General features: G+C 39.5%; 3 protein-coding genes across 3 annotated transcripts in view; 2 read left to right on the top strand and 1 right to left on the bottom strand.

The window, feature by feature from the left end:
* The window catches only part of kcnb1 (potassium voltage-gated channel, Shab-related subfamily, member 1), a 33,297-nt gene extending 25,233 nt beyond the window's left edge, over positions 1-8,064 (top strand). Inside the window, exon 3 of the mRNA XM_051415435.1 lies at positions 1,222-8,064. Coding sequence (XP_051271395.1) covers positions 1,222-3,144 — 1,923 coding nt within the window. The 3' untranslated portion in view covers positions 3,145-8,064. The remainder of the gene's footprint in view (positions 1-1,221) is intronic.
* Positions 7,233-13,301, bottom strand: si:dkey-7k24.5 (somatomedin-B and thrombospondin type-1 domain-containing protein). Its single transcript, XM_051415437.1, has 5 exons — positions 12,948-13,301; positions 11,595-11,786; positions 10,798-10,876; positions 10,395-10,577; positions 7,233-8,522 (listed from the first exon to the last, which is right to left on the bottom strand). Exons 1-5 carry the CDS (start codon positions 13,177-13,179, stop codon positions 8,405-8,407), a joined length of 804 nt encoding a protein of 267 aa, XP_051271397.1. The 5' UTR covers positions 13,180-13,301; the 3' UTR covers positions 7,233-8,404.
* Positions 13,302-15,866: 2,565 nt separating this feature from the next.
* On the top strand, positions 15,867-20,556 carry rdh20 (retinol dehydrogenase 20). Its single transcript, XM_051414676.1, has 5 exons — positions 15,867-16,504; positions 17,989-18,087; positions 18,281-18,426; positions 18,904-19,035; positions 19,941-20,556. Exons 1-5 carry the CDS (start codon positions 16,052-16,054, stop codon positions 20,059-20,061), a joined length of 951 nt encoding a protein of 316 aa, XP_051270636.1. The 5' UTR covers positions 15,867-16,051; the 3' UTR covers positions 20,062-20,556.
* The last annotated feature ends 324 nt before the right edge of the window (positions 20,557-20,880 follow it).

Below are 20,880 nucleotides of genomic sequence, written 5' to 3'. Positions count from 1 at the left end.
AGTGTGTGTGTGTGTGTGTGTGTGTGTGTGTGTGTGTGTGTGTGTGTGTGTGTGTGTGTCAGGATGCTGTTTTCTGACAGACTTCCCAGATGAGTTCTCTGTACTGTGTAATGTGATTCAGGCATCATCTAGTGCAGTGGATTCTGCTACTATGTGACTATTGCATGTTCATTTATATGTCAGGTTGGTACCACAGCAAGGGGAGTAAGTGACAGGCAGTGATAGGCCTCTCTTCTATAAATACAGAGACCATTAAAGAGCAAAACCTGTGAAAAAAGAATGAGGATAATGTTTTATAACCCTTATTCTATGGTTCAGATGGAGCCTTGAAACCTTTTCACCTTGCTATTTAATTCACCATGTCAAAGATTTGGTGGATACTGAGTAGGGTCAGCACTTTCCACTCTTTCTGTGATCATAGAACGGTGGTTAGAGTTTATGACCTGTTTTCATTTAACATCTAGCTTCTATTTGACCATACTCATTCCTGAGGTTTGTATGCAATTTGGTTTACTCACTGTAAATCTAAAAAGTGTTCTGCATGTAGATGGCAATATCAGTCTGTCAGTCGGTCCAACCGTTTGATAGATTGGCATGGAATTGTGTGTAGGTACTTGTGGTCCCCGAAAGTTTAATCCTAATGACGTTACCCTGAGTTTTCTTTTAGAGCCAGAATGAGATTCACATTTGTGGTTTTGAGTAAACCAAAAGTCTTAACAATTTTCTGTTTTTCAATTAAATTTATTACATTAAAAAAAAAAACATATATAACTTTTAAATCTGATTTTTGAAAAGTATCCAACAATTGAAAACTTTAAAGAAGATTTTTTAGCAGTCACACATACTGTATTCTATGATGCTTTTGCTTTTGTTTATTGGTTGCTAAACATTATTTTCAAGTCAAGCAAAGTCACTCATGTGGATAATCCTGATAAGTGAGTCATGAATAAATAACTGGACCAAGTCAATCCAATCCATTAGCTCTCAGCAAATCACACACTTAGTCAGGCATTTATTGAAGGTTTTTTATTCTCTAAGGTTAAGGTTATTATTATTCAGTCACAGTTAGCACTTTCATACTTGAAGCAAAACACTTTTTTTGACCGTAAATACACTGGAATTTTAATCTTAAATACATATCTGATATCTGAGTTTAACTGATATGTAATTCCCTGATCCTGCAATCCTTACTCATATTACTTTTATACATTTGTCTTTCAGATCCTTGCCATCATCTCCATCCTCTTCATCGTGCTATCCACCATTGCCTTGTCTCTGAACACCCTTCCAGAGCTGCAGGACACAGATGAGTTTGGCCAGTCTTCAGACAACCCACAACTGGCCCATGTGGAAGCTGTATGTATTGCCTGGTTTACCATGGAGTACCTGCTTCGCTTCCTCTCCTCACCCAACAAGTGGAAGTTCTTTAAGGGTCCTCTGAACGTCATTGACCTGTTGGCCATCTTGCCCTACTACGTCACCATCTTCCTGACAGAATCCAACAAAAGTGTACTACAATTTCAGAATGTCCGTCGCGTAGTTCAGATATTTCGGATCATGCGTATCCTGCGTATTCTAAAGCTGGCGCGTCACTCCACAGGTCTTCAGTCTCTGGGTTTCACTCTTAGAAGGAGTTACAATGAGCTGGGCCTGCTCATCCTTTTCCTGGCCATGGGCATCATGATCTTCTCCAGTCTGGTGTTCTTTGCTGAGAAGGATGAGGAGGATACAAAGTTTAAAAGCATTCCAGCTTCTTTCTGGTGGGCTACTATTACTATGACCACAGTAGGCTATGGGGATATCTACCCAAAAACTCTACTGGGGAAGATAGTGGGGGGTTTGTGCTGCATAGCTGGAGTACTGGTGATTGCCCTACCTATTCCCATTATTGTAAATAACTTCTCTGAATTCTACAAGGAGCAGAAGAGACAGGAAAAGGCACTTAAACGAAGGGAAGCCCTAGAGAGGGCAAAGAGAAATGGTAGCATTGTCTCCATGAACTTGAAAGAGGCGTTTGCTCGTAGTGCAGAACTGATGGATGTGGTGGTGGAGAAGAGTGAGAGGCCTCATGACAACCACCTCTCTCCAAGCCGTTGGAAATGGACCCCAAAGAGGGCGGCATCAGAGACAAGCTCAAACCGTTCCTTCAATGCCCAGGAGTTAGGCTCTCCCAACAAGGCCCGGGCCACCAGTCCCCAGAGGCTAAATGTTCAGAAGCTAGAGGAGATGTACAACCAGATGGCCAAGACACAATCCCAGCCAAACCTCAATGCTAAAGACAGGGGCTCCAGAGTTGGCAAACAGAGGGATGAGATAGAGCTTGGGGCTATCCAAGATCATGGGCAACCCGTGCTAGGAACCAGAGAAGGCGTGGGGGATATGAAAAGCTTGTCCAGCATTGACAGCTACATCAGTTGTGCTACAGACTTCCAGGAGAATCCACGCTTCCCCCATAGTCCAGCAATGGACCTTGGTCTTCAGGAAAGTAACCGGTTCTCCCACAATCTGGCTACAGCCTTGTCCCAGCACAGCAGCGCAAAAGGCCAGCAGGCCACTGCGGAGCGTGAGCCCATGCTGACTCCCATGTCTGTCACAAAGCCCTCATATTCAGAGAATGCACGGAAATTCTTCTTTTCTGGCAACACCTCAAAAAACCTTATCCCGAAAGGAGGCTGTCGTAGTGATGGGGAGTCAGGCCCTTCCCCGCTCTCAGACAGCTCAGTCCTGTCAGACCACTCTCTGTTAAGCCCTGAAGTTTCTGTGTACACCACTGCCAGCAGCAGAACCCCACCAAAGTCCCCAGACAGCACTACCCTGGCCCCAACTGTCTTCACCTTCCACGACTCCTCCATCAGCAAATACATTGACGCTGATACAGACGATGATGAGCACCTCCGCGACGTCTCTGACACCAGTCCCTCAGAGCGTCTTTTGGCTGGTTCAAGCCCAAAACGCAGCATCAACATCAATTACCAGAAAGGCACCAATCACTTAGAAGCAGCCCAAAAAATGCTGGGCCAGAACTGTCTGTTCCCCATTGAAGGGATTCGTGGGGTAGCTCATGAGAATCACATAGGACCTGACATGACACGTAGACCAAAGGTTGAGAGGGGGCGTCAAAATACTTCGGATAAAAACCTCTGAGGTACAAGTGGAACAGAAATAAACAGAAAGCTTTGGCCCGAGTGTTTGTGATGGAGACACCAGACAGACTAAAAACATGCTATACGCCAGAGACAAAGGATGAGGGAGAGACAAAGGGTCTCACAGAAACATTTTAAATTACAAAGTACCTGAGCATGCCAATGGGCGTTAAGCTCAGGGTGAACATGTGTGGTGAATACTCTGGGAGAAAAACACTTCTAAATTGGAGAATGTCACTGCCCCTCCTTCAACTCATTCCTATTACCGGTATTACACACCCACAAAACAAAAGAGCACTCCCAGGTAGCCAACTGGTCTGCTCAGAGACCCCTGTGGAAGCAGAGAAGCTGAGAGAGTGGTTATAACTGGTGTAACCCAACTGAATGATGGTTTCGTTGCCGGGGGTCATCTCTATATTCTCCAGGGAAAAAATCCCAGCTGCCCACTATCCCATTACTGAGTCCCAGTTCATTTTGTAGTCTTGGAGATACAGGAGAGGACCTAGAAGCCTATAAGCTACTTACTTGTGCCCTCCATTCCCAAAACTGGCCTTAGTCATCTCCATTTCTAGGGGTGCGCATGGCTGCATATAAGTGTGTGAGCATGTGTGTGAGTGAGTGTGAATGTGGATGGGTGATCTGATGGTAATTCATGTATACACACTCTTGAGATTGTCTTACCTGATTTATTTTTATATAGATAAGAGAAAGTTCCTTATAGAAATATGTGGTTTGCTAGTCTGCTGTGTCATAATCATATGTGAAGAGTAATCCTGTATGAGGTTCAATGTCTTGGCACAGAGGCTACAGTTATCGGAAGCTCTAGTCCACCGTCCATTATAATGAGCGCTCTTTATTGAACAGTATTTTGCCAACTGCTATGTTATCATATCATGGTGAGAATGGATGACACTTTCAGATCTTGACCAGTAAATAATGTCTTAGCACCTCAGTATCATTTTTAAAGGATGGTAGTGGACCAAGATTTTTTTTTATATGGGCTAACATAACAGCCAGAAATAATAAGCTTGCTGCATAAAGCGCACATTTATGAAGCATGCATGTGCCCAACCAGTCAACGTATAAAAACATGATACGCTTTTAGAAATAAATATATGAAAATCCTCTAATATAGTTTTCTTTTTATGTTTACAGCATATGATTACTGACAAAGTTTAGATTTCATTAACAGATGTTCAGCATGCATTGGCCTTCCTTTGACCAACATGAAAGCAGCCAAAGAGATCACACATTCAGTTGATGGAATATGCATGTATTTGACACAGAAAGATGGAGAGTTTTTCATCTCTATTTTGTTCCTTAAATTGTTAACATAAACTGTAATAGTACTGAATATACACAGGCAGATTAACTTTAGTATAAGTCAGTTGTTAATGCTCAACATGATAAAACCCATGCATGAGCACACACACTCCTACTAAGGATACATGCAGGTATGGAAGACAATCTTAGGATAGGTACACTTAGTTTCCATGGTGACAGCAGCCGCCTCAAAGGCTGGCAACAGCTCTGCAATGGTTTGTTAATTGGGGCGGTAAGGTCTGGTTGCATGTAACGTATGTTTAACACTTATGCAAAAACACACATACAGACACACAGACACACACACACACACACACACACACACACAACACAGGCATGTACCCATAAAGTGACAGGTATGCACAGTAGTCACATGCTAGCAGATCCACTCCTCACTGTGCATATTTATGAGTAGTGTGTAAAAGCAACATTATGATGTAAGGACCTTGTACATTGTTATGTTTATGTCTAAAATCTCTGTAGCATCCCATAAATACTACAATTCCCCACAATGCATTCTCTATTATCTGTTTATAATGCCACATATCACAGAAATCTTACACTTAATTGTAACTGTTAAAACGACATATTACAAGAATGACCACACACTTCACACAGATTATAGAGGGACACAAGTGCTGAATATCTACAGTAAGTAAGTAATACACCCATATAGACAACCCAACATGACCAGAGTTAATACAAAAACTTAAAAACCTACTGTTCACCATTCCTTCCTCAACCCCATGGCATCTAAATTAAAATGTGAAGATAAAATATTTTTGTAATGTAAGCAGTTATGTGATCACAACTTTCTCCAATGTTAATGAGATGAGTGAAGAAGAACCTCACTCCAAACCAAACAAATTCTAAAAGAATGTGAACCAAACTGTAAAATATTGGTATAAGATGCACATAAAAGAGGTCATTATGAATGTAGGCGTTGAGTAAAATTTGATTCAAAAGTCAGCAGAAGGTGATCTACATAATATTTTTAGTGTTGTGGTTAAGTCTAATCACAAACCCTGATTTCATTTCCTGTTTTAATCACAGAGTTGAACCATTTCATATTGCTCTCCCATAGTGAGAGAAGCAGAGGTGTGAAAGGAATAGCAATGACTGTGAGAGGCAGAGGGAACCATGCATGTGTGTATAAGTGTGTGTGTGACTGTAAAGCCAGGGCATTAGAGCAGTGGGGCTGCTGCTTAATGGAACAAAATGAACTGTTTCCGATATGAATGTATGCATGTCGGGGAAATCCTGCTTTTGTTTTCTCCATATTTTATCTGCAGTTCTGATTCCACATGCAGATGTAACACAGATTGTAATACCAACGGATCTACAATGGTATACGAAATTATGATCACTTTAGCACATTTAATATTTGAAGTGCAGCTTCATTTACAACTGTCAAGAGAGGGATGGGAGGAGCATTTTATGAATCTCATTTAGCACGCATCATATAATTTGGCAAAGATGGATGGTTTGAGCTGATGACTAATTAATTTTATGCAGCGTCATAGTGTCAGCTCAAATTCACTTTGTATCACAACATTCCCTTTTCTGTATTTATGAAATTTCTAATCATTGTCCGTTGTTGCACATAAAGTATCTGCTAATATTAGTAAAGTTCACAAAAAATAAATATGATCATGCAAAAGGGTTTAAAAATATAAACTTAGATATCATCTGCAAAGAGATGTTCCCAAATTAAATGATTTTATTTTTAAAATGATAAAAAACATTTGGCTGCAGATATTTAACATTCTTCAGATAGCCTCTGATGATATTCAGAATTAATTATTTTTAAATGACTGCTCCTTTGGTTATAGTTATACATCAATTATTTTCCCAATAAACATGTATAATTCTCTCTAACACATTATGAGGTCGAAGTGGCACAGATTAAATTATACAATGAAAACATGATGAACTTGCAAGCTTGGTCAATCCGCTTCTTTTCTCTTGTTTAGATGACATCAGTATTAACAAGAGAAACATTTGGTTCAAGTTGGATGTTAACTTTTCATTACATCTTTATCTCATTTAAAGTCAAGGCCAATGTATGCCAAACATTTCAACTATTTTTACCCTGTTATACCTAGATGTCCATGGAGATTTCAAAATGTTTTCTTAAATAGTGACATGTCCTTCTGAGTGTATTACATAATTAAAAAATTGGATCATTAAGTTTAAATTCTTCAAGACAAAGGGCATTCAGCTCACACAACCTCTCATGAAGCATCATGTGAGCCTCTGTCCCATCATTTAGGTTTTCTATATTATGGTAGTCAGGGACCATTTTTCATTGAAATATTTCTCAACAATGATGACAATCAATATTCCACGAACAGGCAGCAAGCACTGTAGAGAACTGAGATTTATTATGGGAAAATATCACACAATTACCCATGTGTATACACACACATAAACACAAGTATTGAAATCCAGTAATGATAATCTTAAGCTTTTAGAAAAGGTAGTGCAAAAAAACATCAAGCATGGTGTTGTGATTTTACCTAGACTGTAATACTGTGACATGATACCACAATAACACAAAAAAATCTTCATTTATCTTTACAAGTCATTTTTGTTTTATTTTATTTGGATACTTTACTCCCCTCCATCTCCAAGGGAGCCCTCAAATTAATGAAATCTAATAGTATAAAAGAGCTTTTCATTTCACTGAGATCCCTGTGGAGAAATTCTGATGTGAATCAAAGGACTAAACTATCGTGCTTTATGAAGAAAACACACTCAAGTGACTTGTTTTATTTCTCATTTATTGATACAAATTCAGATGAAGAGCACAGTTTTCTCAAACTTTTCCACAAGACTCCCCACTGTACAGAAATGCATTTAGTTAAAACTTAAAATAGAATTTGGTTGTTGCGCCAGCTGCTAAATTTATCTGTAAAGAGGTTAAAGTCTTTTTCATTTTTGTTAAAACCCCATAGGACCCTTTTCAAGGACATGTGGTAGTTTCCAAAACCCAGTGAGAAGCACTGCTTCAGCAAGTAGCCCAATTCCACATACTCTGAATCTAACACTGTATTACAGGGTTGGGGTCGATTCAGGATGCCTTGATAGAGTAAAACACACATCACACATGGCACTATAAAAGGAACCAGTATTAGAGCATGAGAAATTAAAAACTAGTACAAATTCAAAACATAAACTATATTTTTTCTACGCCGTAAGCTCTCAGTGGAATTGACCCCAACCTTGCCTAAGCCATCAGTCTTTGTAAAGTACACTGTTTCCAGGGAATTGAAAAAAAAAAAGATATTTGAACGACCTTAGCCAGCTCTTATACAATGTTGTTTGTAGGTCCCGAGGCTGTCTGTTTTGTAAAAAAAAAAAATAATACAAATTTTTACCTGTTGACTTTCTATGCTGTTGTTTCTGTATAAATGTTCTATTGTTCAGTGCATGTTGTAACTTTGGCGTTGTGACTGGTTGTGATTCACACAGAGCCAGTACTTGTCATGTAAGAAAAAAGTGTCTCAATGTCTCAAGATATTTCTATTTCTTAAGAAAAGCAACCTTTCCCTTGGATGACTCAAAATGAAATAAATCAGATCACTTTACATTTTGATTAGGAATTGCTGACTTTCATTTGACTACTTTATTGTTAATTTTCAGTTTTTGATTCAACCCAAAATAGCAATGATGTATGATTAAAGTTTGTGTTGTGCAGTAAGGACAGTAATTATATTCTGACTAAGAAATAGGAATTTTCACTGGCCCACATTCAACCTTATTAATAAAATGTTTACATGTAGATGCACTAATCTGGAGAAGATTAAATTTGGTCTTTATAACTAAGCATTGGCCAGCACTCTTTAACTGCTGGTAATTATACTGGCAGATTGTTATTTATGTACGTGTCTGAGTAAATATGTACAGGAGAGAGGCTAACAGAAGGAAGGAAGATGTTAGATGAAGAGGAAGCTGTGGGCTGTTGGGCAGGAGCAGGCCTCCAGCCTCCCCACACGCCTCCACACACCCCTGCATCGAGGGTTTCCCACCGCCTGCCACTGGAGAGACTGACTTCTGCAGGAAGGAGGGACGGAAGAATGAGTTTAAGATTTCTCTTTAAATCCAATATAAAAAACAATGTTGCCATCTAGTGGTAGCCCTCACTGTTACCAGTCAGATCTGAGAGGGTGTGTATCCCAGTGCTATGGGATGAAAAAGAAACAAAAACAAATCCTGTGACAACTGATCACAACTGATTCACATATTGGTAATCAATTTGGATCCACCACTGCGCCTCTCAAAATACAGACACAGGTATTGTGTCTGAAATTTAGGTAGAACAGTGTTGAACAATATTTGATAACTTCAATGGTAAGCACATAATAATTTGCAGATATACTTTAATTTTATTTAAATACAAGCCCACTCAAAAACATACCCCTATGGATATGGTTAGGGTGACTAGGGTTAGGATGAATGTGTTTTGTGATTAAAAGGTTCTCTAGAGTTTTTGACCTCTAGTAGCACTATGAAGCATTTTTTCTATGACTGGGTCCCTGTATTATTTGTATTGATGTAAATGCAGCACACATGCACTCCGGTGATGCAATATACATTCCTACCAATGCTGACACACTATTCAACTAATCAAGATATTCAGCAATGCGCCAACAAAGGCTTAAAAGAAGACTGATTGCAAGTAAACAATTCAAGTTTCAAACACAGCTTTGCAAGTGTTTTAAGAGGATGGAAATGCATTAATCTCGTTTCTTAGACCTCAAGGATACACACAATGTGAATGTAAACAGAACTTTTGTTTATTATTATTATTATTATTCACAAGAAAACTCCACAATGAATGAAAGACTGACCCCACCTTTAATTGAGGGCTGCAAATTGACTTCTCTCAAAAACTACATGGCAAGTTGCATAGGGTTTTAAAAAATAATAATAATAAGGTGTAATAATTTGTTTCTTAACAATGCAATTACAGAAAATTACAATTTTAGTGTTGTCCTTTAAGCTTGCATTTTATGGTAAGTGGGCTACATATGAAGCTACCATTAGCCTTAACTTAACAAAGAAACAGGAAAACAGATAGCCTGGCTCTGTGACAAAATCTGCAACATATGTAGCTTAAGGCTCCAGCTACATATACAGTTCAAACATGGGACTGGTATGGATTTGCTCATCTAATTTAAGCAAGAATGCAAGTAATTGTATTTCCTCAAATGTCTTCTAAACTGGGTTATTCCTTGGCAGGTGAGTAGGTTACCACTTCATTGTCCTTTCACACCATTGTTGACTCATTCTTCCCCTCATACAGTAAATCTGTGCTGCTATAATGTTTAACTGTTGTTCCATGAACCAGAAAAGGGAATTTAATGGTCCAAGTGAGTTGACAAGCGTGTAGGATTCAGTAGCTGTTTATGGCCAGAATACATTAGTAAACAAGCAATATTAAGAGCAATTAAACCAATCTGTGATATATTGTAACAAACTTTCCTGTGCAAAAAATGATAACCTATTATTAATAACGAAGAACAAGTGGTGTGTTTTTGAGTAATAACAGCTGTAATTACTTTATATTTTACTCAAATATAATTTTTATCTGGTGATTACAGAAAAGTCTGCCATATGGTGAGGCAGAAAGGTCACCTTTATTAGTGTAGTGAAGTTATGTTCAACACTGAGCTTCTTTACATATGACCAAAATTAACTTCAAGCCAATTGCATGGATGAATAAACCCTGGGCTAGGCTTTAAAAAAAACAAATACCTTATCTATTTCTTATGGTCATTAACATTTCCTGAACAACACAAGCTTACATTTGTGTAGCTTTCTTAATTCAAAGAATGTTAACATAACATACACATAACTTTTTATTTATTTTCATCATGGTAATAAAAGGGCAAGCAGTGATGTGACAATATTCTCCATTCTCACCTTCCCACATCATTTTCCTCTCCGTCTCCTGCACAGTGTGTCTGTCCAGCAGTAAGAGCAGGTGGCTGGCACTCGACACACACACGGTGCCCCTCCGTCAGGTACTGCATCCACTGCGTGTGTGGGCTCGCGCTCAGCTGGCATCCTTTTGTCAGAGAGGTCAACTGAAACTGGACACAATACCTATTTTACACAAACACACACACACACACACACACACACACACACACACACACACACACACGGCTCACACATTCACACACACACACACACACACACACACACACACACACACACACACACACACACACACAGAAACCAAACTCAGACTAAATACATAACAAGGATACATGAGGAGATATAGTGTAATTTCACATTTTTCTGGACTCTGTGAATGTATTACCCTGTAATGTTGTTGCTGTCAGGGATGTCTCTTTTCTTCCTAGCGTTGCCATAGCCACCCGTGATAATAAGCGCTGGTACTGCAGAGAAGGCATCCATGATACGAACATTACATGTGAACATAAAGTATGTTGCAAAAAAACGAGGCCTCAAACATCTAAAATGGGCATGTGGTTGAAATGTTCATGAATGTAGGATTCTCTGTAGATGCACTACACAAAAAAGAAAGAAAGATAAAATGACAGCCTGGCAAGCTCAGAGAAACAGCATCATCAGATATCTAGGGGCAATGTCATCAACCACACTGCATGTACCACTACAGTATGTCTAAAGGCCATGCAACAGTATCTCCATCACTCTTTTTACCATGAAACATACAGTCCAGCATTGCAGTATTCAGTACAACAAAATATTTAATCCTTATGCATATAACAACAAAGTAACATAAGAATTTTTATTTTTTATGACCCATATTAATTAAATTATTCAAGCCTGCAGATACAGGATTATCACAGATTTTATTTTCACTAAATCTACACTAATTCTACTATCTAACACTGCTGACATATCTCAAATGTCAATAAGGCAGTAATAAAGTAAATTTTCTCAAGAACTTTACTTAAGTACAATTTATGCTATATCGTACTTCTACTCCACAACAGGTAAATATTGTACTTTTTACTTCACTACATTTATAGGACTGCTTTAGTTATTAGTTACTAAGATTTTACATACAAGACATATGGCCAGCGCATTAAATATGATGCACTGTTGTAGACTAAAGGCTTGTTTACTCACCAAGTGAGTTGTGACAGTGCCCTTGCTGAGTCCAATACTCTGCACAGCCGGCGTGCTCCTCCAGATGGGGACAGGGTTTTCCTGCATTGAGCGGCTCCTGCAGGATAGTCCTGCTCCGCCTGCGGACCGTGGCCCTGCAGGGCTCGGCACAGCCTGACCACTCTGTCCACTCACTCACCACACAGGACACCGCTGAGGGGAAAGAGACAGAGCACACACAACTGACAAAAAAAATTAAGCTCACATCAAAGAAACCCCTGAATAGTTGTCACATTAATTTCAGGAAATCCGAATATCACACAAATCAGGACACTGGATGTATGATACTGCATATGCTATCATTAGTGTATAATAACCTGAATATAAGAATGGTTGTATTTTTGTTACCTTAGAATGTTGTTTTTATTTACCAACGCCATGACTGGTTGCCATGGAGGCTGGCATGTTGAACCGCCATACTTCTACAGCAGTCCACTGGCTATATTTAGGGTATTTCGCATTTTTTGCGACTTTCACGGCCACCATAGTTTCTCCTACACACATCACAGCCCGTTCTCATTCCCAGGTCGTCAAATAGGCTACAGATGTGAGTGGTGTTCAGTTTGTTGTGACCTGCAACTTCACGGCTAGATGCCACTAAATCCTACACACTGGTCCTTTAAAATAAGCATAATAGTAATGTAATAATAGTAACATTACATAATAATAGTAATATGCAGTAATAAGTGTAATGTACAGTAATAATAATAATATAGTAGCCTATATGACACAGTAGCTTCACAATGACAGGGGTCTTTCTAGGGCCTAGCAAATCAGTACTTTTGTTACTTTAGTAAGCTACTATTTGTTGTTAAAAGTCCAGTGTGTAACATTTAGGAAGATCTATTAGCAGAAATGGGATATAATATTTCATAGGTATGTTTTCATTAGTGTATAATCACCTGAATATAGGAATAGTTTTTTTGTTCCCTTAGAATGCGACATTTTTTATCTACCGACGCTGCAGGTATCTTCACATGGAGCCCAGAATGGAAAAACCCTGGATCCAAATGTGGCCATTCATGTTTTTTGCAACCACCTTTGCTTTGCGCTGGCTGGGAAGTGGGTGAAGCAAGGGAGTTGCAATCTCCAACTACACCACTAGATGCCACTAAATCTTAACTACACACTGGTCCTTTAAGTAACGTTTTCAATGCAGGGGTATTTTTAACTTTACTTAGACCTAGGTAAAATATCTGAATATCTCTTTCACAACTGGTGTTAAACAAACTTCACTCATATCATCACTCTGCAAAGAAGTACATAAAGTTTAATATGTGATAAACAAAAGTTTTCCTATCAACACACACCCACCTGGGCAGACTGTCTCATAGTCGTGGCAGCAGTCCAGGGTGGACACACAGGCTTGGTCGCAGTAGCAGGTGCCATAGGACCGGTCAGACCTCCATCCTTTGCTGATGCATGACGGGTCCCTGCCGGTGCAACACAGACCCGTTTCCCGACAGCCCGACTGACACGGACCCACGAGGAATAAAGACACTCCGAGACAAACCAAAGTGACAGAGCTGCTCCTCCAGACTGTCATCACGAAGGACCCAACACAAGTGCGCTATAACTGAACCCCACTGAGCAGCAATACCTGTCCAAAGTTATGCAACAGAGGAGTGCTGTCCTGGTAAAGTCATCCACTGTGGTCAGGTGGGTCAGCACTGCGAGCATCAGGAGCTGAAGCTGCTCGGTGGATTGGAAGTTATTCATGTGTCAACTCTGGAGGCTCTTAAAGACACAGTTCACCACTGTAGGTAAAGTGAAGGGCAAGACTGAATAAGAAACCCACACAGATCAGTTTAGGGTGGCTATGTAAGATCAATTAAGCAATTATTAAATCCGATCTCTTAGACCAAATTAATAAATACATCATAGTAACGTCATTCATGGCGTTATGTCTATGTTCACGGGATTTTTAGTTAACCGAATGCATTGCTTTTCTAATCTTGTCCAAGCATCAGATCTCCTCCCACTGCATTTATATTTTTGATACAGTTTGTCCTGTGTAAGCACTCTAATGTAGACAGTACTATGTACAGAAAAGACAAGTTATAAGAAAAATCAGAAACAGAATAAAGTGTAAGATATAGACCCCTTACTGAGCTGCATTTGCAAGGTATTATACATTTTATGTAAAAGTCACAAGTATAAAGTCTGTTTGCTTAAATTCTTTCACTGCCTCTCTCTCTCTCTCTCTCTCTCTCTCTCTCTCTCTCAATCTGTTGGTGAAGCAGCCAGCTTCCCAGGCCCATGTGTGCCTCAACATGTGAAAAGGGTGGATTAATGAAACTCCTATGGCCGAGGTTATTCATGCAAAAAGAACAACATTGTGGACAGTGCAGGCCTCCACTCTAAGATTCCCAGCAGCCTTCTGTGTGTGTTGGGGGAAGGGGAAATTGGGTGATGACTGATTATAGTGCTCAAAACACCACAAGCTCAAGTCTAAGAACTGCAAAGTATTAGTGTGTTACAGTTGTGGTTCCTTTTCCCTATGACCCCCTATCTTTTGGCCCCCTCTACACAACTGTGTGGCTTGCAGAGACAGGGACCTTGTCCATTTACTGCTCCTGTAAACTGGCAGTAAGCACTCATTGGATATAGCCGCAGTCCATATTGACACCACTTACACCCACTGTTTTTCTCATATATTTATTACCTTATTGATTTTAATCAGGAAAACCTTCTGATTTTCTTTTCAAATTAATAATAGTCTTAATTTCTGAAGCCGATGTCACAACCAAATCATATTTTTGGAAATCCAAAGAGGTGAAAGAATGTCCATTTGGAAGCATCAGCAGGTTGAAATCTTGTGTTTTCAGTAAACTCACAAAACAGAAATAGCCCAGGGTTGACACACTGCAGTCAACAATGTATATTTTTTATGGGATATCAAACAGGGAAACTGTCTGGCAAACAATCAGACACAGCTCACTTTATGTGCATGCCAATATTCAGGTATTACAAGATTCAAGGCACTCACTTTGATGGGATCTTTGCTGCTATTTGCCCTACTGTGTGTTGCTCAACAACTCACAGTAGGGCAAACATTCTTGGCAGTATTTAAACTAACTTCCTTCTCACAGTCTTGACCCATTTCTGTAAATATATTTCTGCATATATTATATCATATTGTTGTGAGATACAAAGCTCCACCAGGTCAAAAGGTTGTTGTCAGCAAAAACTCGTGTTGGCTCACATGCCAACCATGACTAAACAAGGCCTGCAGTGTTCACCTGGAAAACAAGAACGTGATACAGACACAAGCCACCTTCTTGGGACATAAGTAACAATGCAGAGATTTGCAGTTCACTCATGCATAATCTCCTTGTTCTCATTCAGTATGACTCTGATTGCTCTACAGGGCAGAGAACTAGGGCCGAGCTTGTCCTTGAATGATGTCCCTTCACCAAACTCTGAACCAAAAATGTTAACTGTATCTTACTGCTCAACTGTGCTGTGAGGCAGCAGTGCTAACCTCTGAGCCACTGTGCTGTCCTTATGGGCATGTACAAGATGTATGTGGGAGTATTTAGAGATTGTACTTAATTAACAGCTTTTCATTCTCACACTCTTGCTTCTGTATTACTTAAAAATATGAAAAACACTCATTAATTTTGTTCATTGGTAGTTCAGCCGATGCTGGAATTCATTGATATATAGTCCTCCTTGTTTCACATTAGGAATATACTGCTGTAAAAGCCACTGATATAATTCTGATATAATTCTTTTTAGAGATATTTATGGTACCTTAAAGTTATAGAAACAAAGGGTGAAAAGTAACCAATTTGTCCAGTTTCAAGTCAGTCATGGTGATTAAACTCGTACAGTATTATTCCTCCTCACGTCCCCTTATTCTGCCTTCTGTTTCTATTGAAAAGCCTTTTAAAATGAGTTTTTACACATATGACTCAGATATTTTACATTTATTCTGACATAAAGGTGCATGTTATTTTATATAAGAATAGTATTTAGAGGCGGCCTATGTCGTATGTGCCGTGTGAGTTTCACGTGTAAGGTATTTGAAAGCTGTGAACTTTGAGTAATGTCCCACAAAGACCTTAAAACTGCAGGAATCTTTAACTCAGTGTAATGCTGTCCGGCACATGTTATTTTCCTCAGCCACGGTGAAAATGCATACATTCCCAGCTTGCAACAAAAGTGGTTTTATTAGGAGCTCAAGGTATTTTCCACTAATCCAGGAGGAGAGTGTTTAAATGAACCGTGGACGGACGCTGAGGGCCACAGAAGGAGGAAAACACCAGCTTGGCTGTCTGCATCCTTGCACTCACACTTAGTTGGGCAGTTGGAAACACACCTTCACCGGTAACGAGTGTGAAGTCTAATCCACTGCAGGTCTACTGAGACACTTGTTCTGACAATCAGGATCTTAAGCAGTAAAGTAGATCAACATGATTTTTCTAATGGACTTCCAGATGATGCTTCTAGATTTGATTTACTTCATCCTGCGCAGTTCTGTGCGGGTTGTCCTGCGCCCACGCACTAAGCCCATCGATGGCGAACTGGTGCTGATCACCGGGGCGGGTGGTGGCCTGGGTCGTCTCTTCGCTCAGGAATTCACCATGCATGGGGCAGAAGTGGTGCTGTGGGACATCAACACCAGTTCCAATGAGCAGACAGCCAAGCTGGTGCGTGAGATGGGGGGAAAGGCGTACACCTACACGGTGGATGTGACCAACAGGGAGGATGTGTATCACAATGCAGACATTGTGCGAAAGGACCTGGGCCGGGACGTTACAATGCTAGTGAACAATGCAGGAGTGGTTGCTGGGAAGCGCATGTTAGACTGTCCTGATGAGCTAATTGAGAGGACAATGAAGGTCAACTGCCTTGCCCTCTTCTGGGTGAGAAAACTCTTTAGTCAATATTAAATGTGTTGAAACCTCTTAGATGAGCAGTGGAACATCCTTAAGACCAGACAGGAAGTCCAGCTGCCTGTGATTTATTATAGCGCTAAATATCCTACCTGGAGGACAGGTATAGATACAGATGTCAGTGCATCACAGACTCATGTGATGAGTGATGTTCAGTTCAACTCAGAACAGATACTTTGGATAAAACCTCTTAAATGTAACTGTAACTAGAGAGGATCTAGAGGTGTGGTATGGGGTGGCCTGGCTACCCCTGCTGTTTCTGTCAAATACTTATTCTTTTTCCATTATTTTCTTAAAAAACTTAAATTAACACATAATTTAATGATCTGTTAAGGCCACATTTAAGACTATGATAAGCTTAAGCTCAATGAAAAAGACACATTTTTGGAAGATGTATGAAAATTTGGAAATAAAACTATTTATTGATTTCTAATGTCACCTTTAGATATTTAATTTATATGTCAGAATAATGTAATATTTTTTTAGTTCAAATATCTTTATTTGGGGACTTTTCCAAGCAAATATTAATATGTTATTGTTTGCAATTAAATAAGCATATATTTCTGCCACCACATTTCCATACCACCTCATCAATATTTCTCTAGATCCGTCGCTGGTAACTGTCTTATACTGTCTGATTAACCTGTTCATCCAAAGCAATCGCTGCTTATCTAATAATGTCACCGAAAAAAACATGTTTATAAGCCCTGATTAGTAACTCTTGTTGTAAATGACAATCAATTATTGACCAGAACTCCACCAGAAGACCAGAAGTTGCTTTTTCGTCGTACGCTGAACTTAAATATCCCATAAAGTGTGCCAGTAAAGGTCAACATTAGAAAAACTTTCAAATTGAAATCAGGTGTCAACATCAAAACGGTCAAGACAATGACAAACAAGCATTCAGTTTTTGTCTTGTATATACAGTAAGTGACTTCAGTGTTAAACATTAGGCCTACTCTGTACACATATGTAATGAGATTTTTATTTAACCTTAAACCACACAGACATTAGCCACTTTGATGGTGTGCCACCTTTTCCAATTGGTTCCCTAACTCTACTTAACTTTTTTTCAAATCAAATCTGATGTTTTGGAGGTGACACACTTCAAGTCAAACACTGACAATGACTCAGCACTGCCTAAAATTTGGAATGCAGTAAATGAAGCTTTTGAATTGAACAGTGTATAATCTTTTCAGCATCAGCTGCTATACCGAGCAGCTTATTGTGCATAGTGTGACGCATGGCATGAAAAATGTATTCTGTTAAAATCTTTATCCCCTTCAACACTATGGGCTGTATAGAATAAATCCTCTTAATATGAAGCTGCTCGTGCAACATAAGCTTCCTTAAGACTGAGCAACATTTAAGTCACCACAAGCCATATGAGCACTGCACAGTTTGTTGCCTCATAATAATGCACGTTTAATAATGCATGTGTATGTGTGCTTCAGACAGTGAAGGCCTTCCTCCCTCAGATGAAAGCACAGAATCATGGACACATCGTGACCATCGCCAGCGTCCTCGGCCTCTTCAGCACAGCTTGTGTCGAGGTGAACCAGGGAGGGAGGAACATCACTGTCACAAGATATAACACCTTTATTGTCACAGTCTCTCACACAGTCCTCTGCTTATGTCGACAAATGACAACAAATTTACATATCACAAAAACAGCAGTTTAAGCTCTGTAAATATTAAATACTTGTGCAGACGCAGTAATGGATTCTGGATTTTCGTTTGAGACAGGATTACTGCGCCAGTAAGTTTGCTGCAGTGGGATTCCACGAGTCTCTGGCCCATGAGCTGCTGGCCGAGGAGGTTGAAGGAGTGAAGACGACTCTTGTGTGTCCCTATATCGTGGACACAGGCATGTTTGCAGGCTGCAAGATACGGTATGTCATTTAATTACTCACATCCTGTCATTCCTGCCATTTGAACAGTGATTTAGACCCAACCAAGAATATATTCAGAAATCTGAAAAACACACTGAAACATCCATCACTCCGCTGTTACATTTGCTTTAAAATACAAGTGAAGTTTTTGCATTTATAAAAACTAGCCCCATGGCAATTTGTGTGTTCCTTCATCCTACAGTGAACCCCGGTCCTTCCTCTAGTTCCTGGCTTGCCTTTGTTCCACTAGCTTCAGGAGAATAATGTATTTTCTCATAAAAGGTTTCTCGCAGTAATTGCCCAGAAATGCTGAAATATGTTAAACTACTTCTATTACCCTTTCTACCACTGTACAACCAAAGTGCAGCATGTGAATGTGGGTATGTTGAGTTGGGTACCCATGCTGTTAGAGTGGCTGTCAAAACGCTGCATACTAACTCGTAAGTGACAGCACATTTGTCTTTTTGTGTCTAATAGGGAGGAAGTGGAACTGCTCCTGCCACCTCTGGAGCCCCAGTACTGTGTTGAGCAGGCCATGAACGCCATCCTGATAGACCAACCGTTAGTGTGCATCCCTCGCCTCACCTACCTGCCTTTTCTCTCCAGAGCGTAAGTACAAAGCCACTTCTTCCTATTAACCAAAAAATTTATTTTGGTGATAGTACAACCTACAATGTACTGTGTAATTTCACTGTGTGAATAAGGTACCAATAAAATACCTTGTGGTTCTTACTGGTACTTTAATGTGGATACCGTGGAAGACAACTAGACTGTGGGGTACAAGGGAATAAAAGTTGGAAATTTTAGAGTAAAGCAGAAATACTTTTTGTAAATACTACAGTACTGGAAAAAGTTAAAAAAAAAAAAAAAAACTTAAAAAGTTAAGTTTGGGGAAAATGATCAGGGTCAGTCGTGTTAACAACAGTGATATTCTGCAGAAAAAATAAAATAATTGTGGTGCAACGCAACGCATTTCACAGTTATGCATATCAGCAGGGGTACAGAGAGGTAAGGAAAAGAGGCTTTTTGGAAAATCTGTCAACACTTATTAAAGAACATATAAAAAATAAGCTGTTCTCCACCAATTCTGTGGTACAGCAATGTTAGTTTTGGGATACAAAGCTCACATCTTGGAATAATGAGGGACTCGCCAGTCATTTAAGGAGTACATCAGAGTACTTATAGGGTCAGGGACTAAACAGGTTAAACACTAGCCCACTGCATAGTTAATTTAGCTAACCAGCTTATGGTCTTTGGATTGACTCTAGTACAATAAAAACAAGTGCTTTGGCTTTGTTCATTGTGGTTTTTCATTATCATTATTTAAAGGTTCTGCAGAATATCAGTGTGGATAATACCATTATTTCTAAACACTGTAGGTACATTATTAACAAAAATAAATGTATTTCCTCTAAAAAGGCTGTTTTTTCTTCTTTAGCATTTCTTCATGTGTGCTCTTGTGTTGGTTAAGCCAGTGTTCAGTGTTTTAAGCTCTACTGCACGTTCTCTTTCAGACTGTTGCCGTGGGAATCCAATGTGGTTACATACCGGTTCATGGGGTCCGACAAGTGCATGTACCCCTTCATTGACAGCATGAACAAACAACCGACTAATGGCTCCGTTCAGGTTGCATAATCCTAGCTAAGTGCAGTTAAGACAGCTTTGGGAGTCAAAACTTGAAAATTAAAATAAATTGTAAATTGTAAATTGGTTTATCATATGATGAAAAAAAAATCCTTCTGCTTGTGTGGACAGCAGTGGGCCGAACTGCCCAGCTATGGCCAGGATTTAGGATAACAAGTGGATCATCAGAAGTAATGCAGAAGCAAAATGGAGTGGGGGAGGGGCTTTAGATTTAAGACTGATCATTCAGAAGTGTTTACTAGATGACGACTCAGCCAAGTGGTCATCAGCACCCCAAAAACATTTCAGTAATGTTCAGATGAAGTTTAAAGTCCCTTCAAACTGTTTTCACCATAAACCTTTAAAATGACAAAATACTGCAGAGTGATTGAGTCCTGAACTGACAATAAGGGGATTTGGGGTGTCTTTAATGTGTAACCTAACAATGTACCAGAATATTGCGCTGTATTATGTTTACATCAAATAAAATGATTGAAAACCACTAAACAGCGATCTGTGTGCTGCATTGTGTTCTTATAAACTTCACAATACATGAAATTAGCATGATACGAGCACTAAGCAGGGTTTGGTCTTAAAACGGGTTCTGGATTGGAAAGTAATTCAAATGTATAATTACAATGGATTCTTTAAGCAACATTCTTTTCCTTTTCAGTCACTAATTCCTCAGAAAATACATTTTTAGTTATAAATTTTGGACCTACTGCACTTTCTTCCTGCACTTGTGTGGCTACTCTGAAAAAACAGCAGAGATACAGTAAAATGTAATCACAGCCCAAAAATATTTTCATTCAAGAGTACAAGTAGGACTAA

The sequence above is a fragment of the Dicentrarchus labrax genome, unplaced genomic scaffold (assembly GCF_905237075.1).
Source record: "Dicentrarchus labrax unplaced genomic scaffold, dlabrax2021, whole genome shotgun sequence".
NCBI classification, from domain to species: domain Eukaryota; kingdom Metazoa; phylum Chordata; class Actinopteri; family Moronidae; genus Dicentrarchus; species Dicentrarchus labrax.
This window is presented reverse-complemented; position numbering and strand designations above follow the sequence as displayed.

What these genes read in the sequence shown, in the direction of transcription:
- rdh20 (XM_051414676.1), top strand. Translation starts at nt 16,052, where the DNA reads ATGATTTTTCTAATGGACTTCCAGATGATGCTTCTAGATTTGATTTAC. An exon ending in TCAGCACAGCTTGTGTCGAG is followed by an intron (nt 18,088 to 18,280) that starts GTGAACCAGGGA and finishes CGTTTGAGACAG; the next exon opens with GATTACTGCGCCAGTAAGTT. An exon ending in CTGCCTTTTCTCTCCAGAGC is followed by an intron (nt 19,036 to 19,940) that starts GTAAGTACAAAG and finishes GTTCTCTTTCAG; the next exon opens with ACTGTTGCCGTGGGAATCCA.
- si:dkey-7k24.5 (XM_051415437.1), bottom strand. Translation starts at nt 13,179, where the DNA reads ATGACAGTCTGGAGGAGCAGCTCTGTCACTTTGGTTTGTCTCGGAGTG. An exon ending in GACAGCAACAACATTACAGG is followed by an intron (nt 10,578 to 10,797) that starts GTAATACATTCA and finishes TGTGTAAAATAG; the next exon opens with GTATTGTGTCCAGTTTCAGT. An exon ending in GAGGAAAATGATGTGGGAAG is followed by an intron (nt 8,523 to 10,394) that starts GTGAGAATGGAG and finishes TCCTTCCTGCAG; the next exon opens with AAGTCAGTCTCTCCAGTGGC.